The sequence below is a fragment of the Budorcas taxicolor genome, chromosome 3 (genome assembly GCF_023091745.1).
Source record: "Budorcas taxicolor isolate Tak-1 chromosome 3, Takin1.1, whole genome shotgun sequence".
Classification (NCBI taxonomy): Eukaryota; Metazoa; Chordata; class Mammalia; order Artiodactyla; family Bovidae; genus Budorcas; species Budorcas taxicolor.
In genome coordinates this window covers 14,210,697-14,222,854 of record NC_068912.1, presented here as the reverse complement: position 1 = coordinate 14,222,854, position 12,158 = coordinate 14,210,697, and the positions used below count along the sequence as shown (strand labels likewise).

Here is a 12,158-nt window from a genome sequence, read left to right as displayed (position 1 = left end):
ACTTGGGGAACAAGACAACTCCTGACCCCTCCCCAGCTTAGACTCTTAATTTCCCCTCTTGTGTGGGCAGGTATGGGGTCTTTCAAATGATGGGAACCTCTTTCTCATCTGCCTTAAAAAAGAAAAAAATTGAGATGAAGACTGTCTCTTTAATGTGATCGGCAGTTTGGTGAGGGGGCACTCTGCCTTGGGTTTCCCATTCTCACATGTACTCCTTCCCTGCGATGCCCCTGTGCCCTTGGGTCCAGCTCCATCCCTTCAATCTCCTGCTTTGCCAGGGGAGGGTGCGAAGCCAGAGGGAGGTAGACAAGAGGACAGAGGGAGTTTGGGGGACTCCCCCCAACTTCACATCTTCCTCCCCCATTAAGGAGGATCCAGGGGCCACGCTACTTTGAAGCTCGCCAGACTGGGGGATGCGGGGCCTTCCTCTCCAGTGCTGGCTCCCTGCCTCTCTGAGGAGAAGCCCTCCCTGGGAGCCGACGTGGTCTCGGGCTTTACCTCCAGCCCCTCGGGCCTCAGGGACCAGAGTCGGAGCCTCTCCTCAGCCCCCTGCGCCAGTCTGGCCAACAGTGGAAGCTCTGGAAAATGCTGGGCTGCTGGGGCACAAATGGGTCCTGGGAGCGGGGTGCCTGGTATGGGGGACCCTGGGAAGTGCAGCTCTGGGGCGACCGGGGGCAAGAAGGGTGTTGAGCGGCAGGGCCAGTTGGAGGGGACAGCGAATGGTAGGGGAGGGGTGAAGGAGGCAAAACTGGGCAGGTCGCTCAGGGGGCTCCCCAGATGGCAGCAAGGGCCAAGCTGGCAGGGGACCGGGGCAGAGCCAAGTCCTAGGGAGAGAGAAGGGGAGAGAGGGAGAGAGAAAGGGTCAGAGAGTGTCCGCCGTTGGAGATGCCCCCTTTTATCGCCCACTTCCTATTTCTTTTTGCTCCTGCTTGAAACTTTCTCTCCCCACCCGGGCACTTTCCTTTTTTATTTGCTTCACGTCTCATCATAGATGTCATTTCTTTGGGGAAGCCTCCACGCCTCCCCAGCCTGGGTGAAAGCCCCAGGACAACCCTCCCCCCTCCTTCCTGGTCCTCTCCTCCAGGACCTGTTGTTCAGAATCAGGAGTCATTTGTGAGATTACTTAATATCTGTGTCCCCGGCACTGTGGGGGCAGGAACTGTGTCTGTTTTAGTTTGGATCCTGGGATCCAGCCCAGCCTGGCGTGTATTAAGTGCTCAATAAAAATGCATTGGATGAATGAATTGAGGATATTCTTTGCCATAATTCAGTGGATCCATTCTTCTCTCTCCTTATCCCTGTAGAAGAAGACTGTAGTTCTGTTCTGGTCTGGAAAAGAGCTGGCTGTGTGGCTCTGGGTTTGTCATTTAGATTCTCAGGCCTCAGTTTCTTCATCCATAAAACCTCCTCTCCCAGATAAGATCAAGCAGTGTCACGGGTACAAAGAGGCCTGCAGAGCTGTGAGGCCAATGTGTGGGGGGTGAACCCCGGCCTTTCTCTGCTCTGGCTGGCTCTGGCCCATAGCTTTCTTCCTCCAAGTAGCTCTCCCTCCTTCCATTCCTTCCAAATCTACCCCATTTCCCCAGGATCCTACAATAGGGGTTCCTAGCCTGGGATCTCTGGGAATGATTATATAGAAGTTCACACCACTTTCTGTAGCTCAAAAAACCTAACTCCAGAGCTTCCCTGGTGAATGATAAAGAACGTGCCTGCCAGTGCAAGAGGCATGAGTTCAGTCCCTGGTCTGGGAAGATCCCATATGCAGCGGAGCCATTAAGCCCGTGTGTGTGTGTGCGTGCGTGTGTGTGCACACATACACACTCAGTCATGTCTGATTCTCCAGACCCCATGGACTGGAACCCTCCAGGCTCCTCTGTCCATGGAATTTTCCAGGCAAGAATACCAGAGTGGGTTGCCATTTCCTCCTCCAGGGGATCTTCCCAATCCAGGGATCGAACCTGGGTCTTTTTGTGTTGGCAGGTGAATTCTTTACCGCTGAGCCGCCTGGGAAGCCCAACTAAGGCCATGCGCCACACTACTGAGCCTGTGCGTTAGAGCCTGGGAGTCGCCACTAAGCCCGTGTGCCGCAGCTACTGAAGCCCGCACGCCCCGGAGCCGGTGCTCGGCAGCGAGAGAAGCCTGTGTGCACAGCTAGAGAGAAGGCCCCGCTCACCACAACTAGAGGAGAGCCTGCACAGCCAAACAAATACAATTATTGAAAACAACTCCCCAAACAAACAAAACCTAAGTCCAGTTCCACGTTTTTTCTTAGCAAGGTCAAGTGTGAATTCAGTCAAGGTGGTAACACCAGCAGGGCTATAGCTGGTAAAAACTGGAAAAAAAAACATTTAGTTATTACTTAAGTCATCCAATTTATTTGGTAAGAACAAATTTCTGACACTGGATCTGTGAAAGGGGAAAACAGTTAAGATAAGCTTTCAAGAGGCAGAGCATGGATACCCCTGCCAGCCTGGGTATCTGTCTTAGTCGCCCAGTTGTGTTTGACTCTATGCGATCCCATGGACTGTAGCCCTCCAGGCTCCTCTGCCCATGAAATTCTCCATGCAAGAATATTAGAGTGGGTTGCCATTTCCTCCTCCAGGGGATCGTCCCAACCCAGGGATTGAACCCAGGTCTCCTGCATTGTAGGAGGATTCTTTACCATCTGAGCCACCAGGGAAGCAAAAGGTAATACACATATGGAATGTAGCCTACATGGACTGTAGAATGCCAGGCTCCTCTGTCCATGGAATTCTCCAGGCCAGAGTACCAGAGTGGGTAGCCAGTCCCTTCTCCAGGGGATCTTCCCCAGGGATCTTCCCCAGGTCTCCTGCATTGCAGGTGGATTCTTGACCACCTGAGCTGTCAGGGGAACCCAGTATGTACCTTCTCCTGAATCACTGTCCTTTCCTTGGATTCTTAGGTGAAGTGGGGACTGTTGTTTTCCCCCAGGAAGGCTGTATCCCTTGGAGGTTCCGAGGACAGTGTCTCCCTCAGAGCCCCACAGCTGAGCAGGCAAGTGGAGGGGATGGTTGTAAGAGCCTTCCTCCCCTTCCCCTCCCGTTCCTAGCTCTAGCCCTGTGGCTTCCTGCTGCTGGCTCAGTAGTCCTGGCCTCTCGGCTGCCCAGAAGCAGTTCTGAGTGAAGGCAGAGTGAGGGGTTGGCACCGCCTTCTGGAATCCCAGTTCAGAAGTGGGCCATGTGGGTGCTGCTGGCCTTCTGGTGACCTAACCTGCTGAGCATGCCTCAGGGCCCCAGCACAGGTAGGGCCTGTACCCACAGAGGGCAGGGCGGTGCAAAACAACTCCAAGCTGGGGCTCACCAGGGAATACTTTTTTTTTCCCCTGATAGTTTCTCAAAGAGAGAAGCTCTGTGCCCAGGGCATTCCCAGAACTAGGAAGGGGTGGGTGAGAGTGGAAGAACAGGGAGGAGTTCAGGTGCTGTCTCGCTCTAGGCTGCCTGACTTGCTGCCCTTCGAGTCCTGGCAGGCCTTGGGCCGCCCCACGCCCACAACCTCGGCTGCGCTCGTGAGGGCCTGGAGCCAGGTGCTCTGCATTCTCTGGGAGGTGGGACCTCTGGACTCCCAGCTGCACTGGAGTGGGGCTAAGGCCAAGGGTCTTTGTTCCACAAAATTGCCAGAAGTGGAGGGACATGTCGTGGGCCTCTGCAGAAGAGCCTATGGTTGGTCAAGGATTTCTGTGATCTATTTTCACAAAAAAATCTGATTTTGCTGCTTCCCAGTTTACAGCCCTGGAAGAGGTGGCCCCTGCCTGCATGTTTGCCATGTCCCCCTCAATCGCCATGTGCTGCCACACTGGTGAGCTCCCAGTGCCTCTTTCCTGCCCCAGGACCTTTGCACACCTTGTGCTCTCTGCTTGCCATATGCTTGCCTCTCTCCCCACTAAGCCGGCACTGGTTTACATTCTGGGAATCAGTTCAAATGTCACTTTGTCAAGGAAGTCTTCCTGGCTGCTCTCTGCACCCTGAACTTCTCTGTAGCATTTGGTACAGATACCAATACTTGTCAGTTTGTTGGATCATTAACTGAATATCCCTCTTGCCTACAAGCTTTATAAAGGCAGTCTTGCTCACACTGGCACCCCAAGCCCTAGGACAGGGCCTGGCACATTCAGCAGGAGCTCATGAGCTATCTGTTGAAAGAAGTAGTGAGTGGATGAATGAGTGAACTTTATCTTCCCAATTTCTCTTCAACTGGGCCTCCTTCTGCACCCAGGCCCTTGCCTTGGTTCCGGCTCCATCACCAGCTACCTAGATCTGCAAAAGCCTCCAGCACCAGCTGTAGGCGTCCTACATCCCCAACTCTACATACAGCCCAAGTTGTCTTTGTAAGATGAACATCTGGACGCGTTTCTCCCTCTGGGTTCCTTGTGCTTTCAGGATTAAGTCCAAGCCCTTCAGCATGGCTTCTGAGGCTCTCTGGGACTAAACGCCCGTTTCCCTTGCCAGCATCATCTTGCCAGCTGTGTCTCTCCTCTTCCTCCTCATCCCTGCTCCCGTCACCTGCCTCACTGTGACCACGTAAGCTACGAGCAGATCTTCAGATTTGACTGCACTTATTTGCAGCTTTTTCCTTTATAAATGATGTTCCCTCTGCCTGGACATCTTTCTCCATCTTCTTCACCTGCTCAGGTGCAGCCTCCTCCAGGAAGCCCCAACTCCTCTGCATTCCAGTAGCACCTTGCGCTTCCCTGAATCCCAGTACTGGTCACTGACCACCCTCCTATTTCTGCTCCTCCCTGGTCTCTGAGCATCCCGAGGGCCATCTTTCACACGTGGACCCCCACACCTAGTAAATAGCTGCTGCTCTTGCTAAGTCGCTTCAGTCGTGTCTGACTCTGTGTGACCCCGTAGACGGCAGCCCAGCAGGCTTGCCCATCCATGGGATTCTCCAGGCAAGAGTACTGGAGTGGGTTGCCATTGCCTTCTCCAAGTAAATAGCTGGTGTGCATCAAATGTTTGTTGATTGTCTGCACGATGTGTCCCCAGACTCATGCCCGCTCTTCCATGTACTCAATATGAAGGGTTCTCCCCTCCTCCGTTCAAGATTCCCTGGGCCCTCTCCAGGAGCGAGCACTCACGGTGGACACTGCTGCTGCTCCCCTTCTTGTTTCCAGAGGCCTCTGGTGGCTCTTGAGGGGTCCGCTGTCCAGCCAGCTGCTCCGCCATGGCCCGATGGGGGAACAGCATGCTGTGTAGGAGCTGGGGAGTGAGGAGAGGCAGGCACGGGGGTGGAATGGGCCCTCCTTGGTATGTATTCCACAGTACACATTGTTTAACAACCAGTCGTTAAAATAATGAAATAGCCTCATAATGGTTCTTAAGTCAGTACTGCCCACATGTCCCACACCCTCTATGGAGACCCCACCCCCTTCCCCATGGCCCACCGTTAAAGGGGTCATGCCTGGTGCAGAAGGAGTTGCCCTCTCCCGCAGGCTCTAGTCGGGACTGTTAAACATGGAGGGGTGAATCAGAGTGTCCCTTCCGCCCCTGGGACACTTGGGGACTAGGATGCAGGGGGAGGAGAACGTTGAAAGCTGACGGCCCCCAAGGCAGAGAGGAGGGTGGGAGCATTCTGGATGGAGAGGCAGGGCCTGGCGGAGCTCTGGGGACAGGCCCAGCTTTTGTGCCTACCTCACTCTGCACACCCATGGGGAGCAGCGCTGGCTGAAATAGAGCAGGGGCCCCCAGCAGCAAGCAGGGGGACGGGGCTGCCCGGATCTCCCACAGAGGGTAGTTGACGACGATGAGCTTGCTGAAGTTGAACTTGTAAGTGAACCTTTTGCCTTTGGTCTTGTGCAGGATCCTCTTATTGTAGTAATATCTGGAGATCCCAAGGATGAGAGCAGGAGGTTGGCAGGGAGGATGCATTCAAGAGACCCAGCCACATCCCCGCTCCCCAGGTTGGCGAGATGGACCCCTAGCTGTTCTTGGATAACCGCTAGCCATCCTGTCACACTCCAGAGCGGTTCCCAAGCCTCGGAGGGGTGGGAATTGGACAGGGGTCCCAGAAACCACAGCCTTTTTATCTGAACTCTTTCCTCTCTGGTCGAGTCGTCGGCCTCCTCTCACCTGAGGGCCCGGCTCAGCTTGTCATAGTTCATCTGTGGTTTGCACTTCCTGCGGCCCCAGAGGCGGGCCACCTCATCCGGATCCTTGATGACGAATTCCCCGTACTCTCCCTGCTGCCAGGCGATGACATGGCGGAACTCCTCCTTCTGCAGCAGCTCCAGGATGAAGTGCCACAGCTGGATCTGCCGGGAGCCCGGGGACGACTCGGCTTTGTAGGCCCAGTCGGGGAAGGCCAGGCCTGGGGTGGAGAGGGGAGTCAGCGCCGCCCCACTGCTCCCCGAGGCCTCCTCTGGGGCGCGGCTGGGACCCCTGTCAGAGGCTCACCTGGGATCCAGGCGCTACCAGCCGCGGAGATGGCAGGGAGGCCCTTGGCCAAGCAGCTGCAGTGCATGGTCCACTCCCAGGGAGCGAGGGCTGCGTCTGGGCCTTGGGGGGAGATAGTCCTCTTAGCAGGAAGGGAAAGAAGAAGGCAGGGGAGAAGGAAGTGAAAGAGGAGGGAAAGAGAGAAGAGGGGGGAGACTGGGGAAGGGGAGCGGGGTCTGAGCAGGACACTCCCCCACAGCCAGGCTGGGCCAAACTCCCCTGGGGACCTCCTCACTGGCCAGGGGCTGACCCAGGACTCGGGGGTTTGAGGCTGAGCTGCTTAAACAGATGGAGAGGAATGCAAAGGGTCCTAGATCTTGCCCTCTAGATCCTACCCCTGCTGGGGGATTTGGACAGAGAATGAGACCTCTTCTCAGGGCTTAACAGGATTGAGGTTTTTCCCAAGAGAAGACAAGCTAAAATGTAATTAATCGTTGGCTCTTTCTAAACCTCGAAGGGAAGGAGGTGGCAGATTGACAGACCCACACCTTTATAATGCTTAGAACAATTTTGCATTTGAGAAGAGGCGGGATTGTTGTGTGTTTACTCACTGAGAAGTCTCAAACGCCTAGCAGAGTACCTGACTGTTCATGGATGTTCAAGAAATGATTCTTGGTAGAATCACTGAATGGTGATGAATGTATCAAGGATGTCACTCTGTGTTTCCCCTACGGCTTCCCCTTCAGAGTGTCAGCTCCCTGTGGTCAGGAACCCCGGGTACCTTTTTCATTGCTGGCTCCCCAGGATCCCCACTGCCTAACCTAGGGTCTTGTACTCACAGAAGGTCTCTAAATATTTGTTGAATTAATGAACCATGGACAAGAGAGAAGGAATCTTGCTGGTTCCCAGTTTAGCTTGGGGTGGGATAGGGGCAGCTGGTGAGACGGGGGAAGACTGGGGGACCAGCCCTAGTGAGATAAACTTGCCTGTTGCAGGTGAGGGGAGGAGTTGTCTTTGTCCCAAAGCCTTCTGGATGGGACTGAGGATGGTGCGAAAGGCTGGCACCATCCAGAGCGATGGTCACTAGTGCAGGAGGAGCCAATAGCCCAGAGGACGAGGAGAGATGGGAGGGGCATGGGTTTGGCAGAACGAGAGGCCTGCTTCAGGCTGGGCCAGACACAGTGGGGTTACCTGACTGTTTGGACAACTCGCTCACCAACAGGGGACCGGCTCACACCACCTGGGCTCTGAGTTTCTACCTCCACTGCAGTTGGCATGAGGCAAGCGCTGTTCTCAACTAGAACTTCCTAGGCCGTCAGGTCTGGGGGCAAGTGAGAGCTTATCTGGAGTAGCCTCCTCACTTGCCAGATGAGGCTGAGAGAGGGAAAGTGACTTGCTATATCATGGGTGGCCGCCCCCACCGCCCCCCACTCCTATTCCACAGCACTTTCTCCTGTACTCTGCTGCCTTAAGACTTAAATCGTCTGTAAAAGTGCTTCTCAAACTCTAACGTGCATAAGGGTCGCCTGGGGATCTCTTTAAAATGCAGATTCTAATTCAGTGGGACTTGGTGGAACTTGAGATTCTGCATTGCTAACAAGCTCCTAGGTGATCTCAGTGCTGCTGGTCTGTGGGTTGTACTGTGAGTAGCAAGAACCCATGGGAAACAGCATCAAGGGGCTGTGGGAGGAATTCCGACAACAAGGCCGTACTGCATAGCACAGGGAACTATTCAACACCCCGTGATAACCCATAATGAAAAAGAATATGAAGAGGGATGTGTAGATATGTAGAACTGAATCAGTTTGCTGTACAGCAGAAATGAACACACCTCTGTTAACCAACTATGATGGTGGTGGTTTAGGTGCTAATTCGTGCCCAACTCTTGTGATCCCAGGGACTGTAGCTGCCAGGTTCTTCTCTCTGTCCATGGGATTCTCCAGGCAAGAATACTGGAGTGGGTTGCCATTTCCTTCTCCAGGGGATCTTCCCGACCCAGGGACGGAACCCGTGTCTCTTAGGTCTCCTGCACTGTAGGAGGGTTCTTTACCACTAGCGCCACCTGGGAAGCAACGCATTGGGAAGTTCCTCTTTTGTCTAACCTCCAGCTGCTTGGGGATCTCTCCTACCTCACCTCAGGAGAATGGATGGGGTAATAGGGGGCGCAGAGGTGGCAGATACCCAAGGAGGAGTGTTCCTTGGAGGAAGTAGATATAATTCCTAGGGCTGCCGTGCCTGCTGGATCTGATAAAGTTTCCTGGTCTGGAGGGTTTGAGATCTCAGGTTTAGGATCTGGCAAGAAGGGAACAATAAACCCACTGGAGAGCAGGCACTCAGGACGCCCTGCACTGTGGGGAGGAATTGACACTTCTGAACCTCACAGGAAGTATCAGCTGAGATGGAACTCAGAGGTGCTGAGTGACTTCTCTAGGGTCACACACACAGCTCTTAAGTGAAAGAGTGGAAAGCAAGACCTTAATTCAATGTTTATAATATTCAGCCACCTAGGTAGGCTACCCACAGCCTCTCTCTTGCTCCTTCAAAGAAAAAAATTAAAAATACTAAGTCCAGGTAGGTCAAACCCTGGGTTTCCTAAATGCCTCAGCCTCCTCCTTGGCATCTCCCATGTTTGTGAGGGTCCCTCCTGGATCCTCACGTGTCTGAGGAGCTTGCTGGCTCTGGGTGTGGAAATCCTCACTGCTGCTGAGTGCTGCCAAGTGTCTTCCCTCTAGTCCATGCTTTTCTGCGGGAGTCCCTGAGCTGGCCACGGGGAACCCTCAGAGAGGAGCAGGTTTTTTTACCTTCACATCCAAGAATTGCTCTGGCTGTTTAACCTTAATTCCTCATACTTCTTTTTTTTTTTTTTAATTTTTGCTTAAATTGGAGCATAATTGCTTTACCTTATTGTGCTGGTTTCTGCCATATATCAGAGTGAATCAGCCACAGAGACACACATATCTCCTCCCTCCAGAACCTCCCTCCCATCTCCCTCCTCATTTCACCGCTCTAGGTAGTCACGGAACATTGGGCTGAGCTCCCTGTCACACAGCAAATTCCCACTAGCTATCCATTTTGTACACGGAAACGTCTGTTTCACGTTTTACACATGCTAGTCTCTCAGTCCACCCCACCCTCTCCTTCTTCCACTGTGTCCACAGGTCTGTTCATGTCTGCTCTCCATTGCTGCCCTGCAAATAGTTTCATCAGTAAGCACCATCTTTCTAGACCCCATACACATGCGTTGATAGACCATATTTCTCTTTCTGACTTATTTCACTCTGTTTAATAGGCTCTAGGTTCATCCAGCTCATTAGGACTGATTTTAACCCACATTCTGGTGGCAATGCTCCCCAAGGCTGCGGGGAGGTGTTCCTATTCTTCCTGTTCCCCCCATCTCCCAGCTCCCTCCCTCTTGTCCTGTGGGCTGGGGATTGAGGTGGGGCAGCTCTAACAGGCCTTGCACAGCCCCTCCCACCCCTACTACAGGATCAGTGCAATGGCCTGAGAGGATGAGTATTGAGAACCATAAATCACAAAGGATCATAACCCAATCTTGAATGATCAGAGAGCCTGCTCTTAAGGGCTTTGTATTTCCTGATGGGTTATAGTAGCAAGCAATTATTATTGTTGTCATTACCATTATTCTAATTATTAATAATATGATTAATCCCCTTGACCAATGGCAAGGGCCCATTGCAACACATATAGGTTTTAGGTCATTATCTAAGACAAGCAACAGAGATAACAATGAGAAAATAGACAGTAACTCTTAGCCAGCGGTTGGAGCCAAACAAAATGTCCCGAGCAGATTTTACCTTTTCAAGGGTTTAGTTAATATAAATTGGGCCCCTATCATGCACCTAGCATTGGGCTTGACAATTTTTTCCCTTATGTTAGTTATTTCATTGAATCTTCACAATGATCCTTTGTGATGGGTATCATTATCTTCATTTTGCAAGCTGAGGAAATTGAGGTTCAAAAGATTAGGAGACTTGCATAAGATCCCAGGGCAAGTGGTGGAGCCAGATGGAAACAGGTCTGTCTCACTCCAGGCTCCCAGCTGTAATCAATCAGGGCAGAAAACTTGGGAGCAGGGGCGAGGCGGGCAGGAGGCCCTGGGGTCCTGAAAGAGGCACTCCCATTAAATCTAAGGAGTGGGCTCTTTGCCTGAACGATGATCAGTGGGAACCCCAGGAAGCCAGAGGACATCAGACGGGCAGAGTGGAATACAGAGAGAGCGAGAAACACAGGAACACACCCAGAATTAAACAACCCTCAGAGTTCAAGACCAAGGTTGCCTCCATGCAAAGTAGGAAATTTATGCCTCAAAGACACTTTGTTGTTGGCCCTTCTAAGGGGCTAAAGTGGATTGTCCCCAAAATCTGATTGTTTGGACACAACCAAGTCTTCTCAGTGACTGCTTGATTGATGCAGTGGGAAGACAGACTGTTTGTAAATTCAAAGGCAGCTGAAACAGAGGGCAAGTGAGCCAGCCAGGAAGAGAGTGAATCAGAGACAAATAGCATTGCGGAAATTGGATGCTGTGGACACAGGTGAGGTCCAGATACCACCCCAGGAGAGACGGAAAGATCGGAGTGGAGAAACCAGCCCAGAGGGGCAACCAGGGAAATACAGGCTGGTGGGCTGGGGGTGGGGAGGGGTGGGGTGGGGTGGGGTGGGTAGTACTTTCTGCTGGTGAGCACTGAGCAAATGGTATACCACCCCTCCGCCCCGCCAAATCCCCAATCTGATTAGAAGCCTCTAGTCTCTCCCCTGGATCTCAGCCCCAAGTGGGGAGTGTTAGTCCTGAGACCTTCCTTAATGCTATTAGTGAAAGCAGCTTAGGTGGGTGAGGAAGACCAGCTGGGGGCCTGGGAAGGGCAAAGCCAACACCTTTTTCCTTGGGGAGTTTGGGGGAGGAGCTGGGATAGATGTCCTTCTTCACCAAGGACATCTTGTCCCTTCTGTCAGACCTAGAGACTCTAGGGCAGAGGACCCCTTCTGGATGCTTCCTGGCTGGGAATCTAGCCAGCTGAACCCTGGCTCCCTCCCGCAGGTCATCGGCCCACACCCGTGAGAGACACCGCCTTCTCTGCCACTGCTCCTGCCAGGCTCATCTGACTTCTGAACCCTCCCTTCCTCCTCCCAGCCCTGAGCTCCATCTCCAGGCTCCCTCTCACCCTGCCCCTGACTTCTCCTGAACCCTCCCTTCCTCCTCCCAGCCCTGAGCTCCATCTCCAGGCTCCCTCTCGCCCTGCTCCTGTCATCAGTCTCCACGCCCCACCCCCATGCCCAGGGGTCTCAGATCCTTACCTCCTCTTCCCCTCAGCCCCTCCAGCCCCTTGCAGACTGTCTCTGACTTTTGCCTCCATAGTCCCTGGGGGCCGTGGGATTTAAAAGGTTTGTGTAACTCCATGGAGTAGAAACCCAAACCCTGACACCCCCGTGCTCCACCCCCAGACCTGGCAAGAAGGGCAGTTAAAAGTCGTGGGGGAAGTCCCAGATCCCGTAAGGACCCATGGGTTGGGGGAGGTGGATTAGGGTGTCAGGAGACCAGCTTCCAGCCCCACGCCCGCCCCTGCCTCGGTCTGGCCCCTCCAAGTCTCTGTTTCGCTTTGTTTGACCTTTAATTTTCAACTGTTTCCTCCTTCCTTGCAGTTTCTCTCCTCTCCCCGCTCGAGTCTCCTTCTTCCTCCTTTCCACTTCCAGTCTGCCAAGCCTTCTCTCGCCTTACTTCCCCAGCTCCATCATTTTCTCTCTCTGTTG

At 53.3% G+C, this 12,158-nt stretch overlaps 1 protein-coding gene across 1 annotated transcript; it reads right to left on the bottom strand.

Annotated features, from left to right (window-relative positions):
- Nucleotides 1-363: 363 nt before the first annotated feature.
- LOC128045699 (ETS translocation variant 3-like protein) lies at nucleotides 364-11,808 on the bottom strand. The gene is made up of 6 exons (XM_052638152.1): nucleotides 11,706-11,808; nucleotides 6,414-6,515; nucleotides 6,090-6,327; nucleotides 5,652-5,841; nucleotides 5,099-5,219; nucleotides 364-824 (listed from the first exon to the last, which is right to left on the bottom strand). The coding sequence occupies exons 1-6, from the start codon at nucleotides 11,806-11,808 to the stop codon at nucleotides 364-366; spliced, it is 1,215 nt and encodes a 404-aa protein (XP_052494112.1).
- Nucleotides 11,809-12,158: the final 350 nt, after the last annotated feature.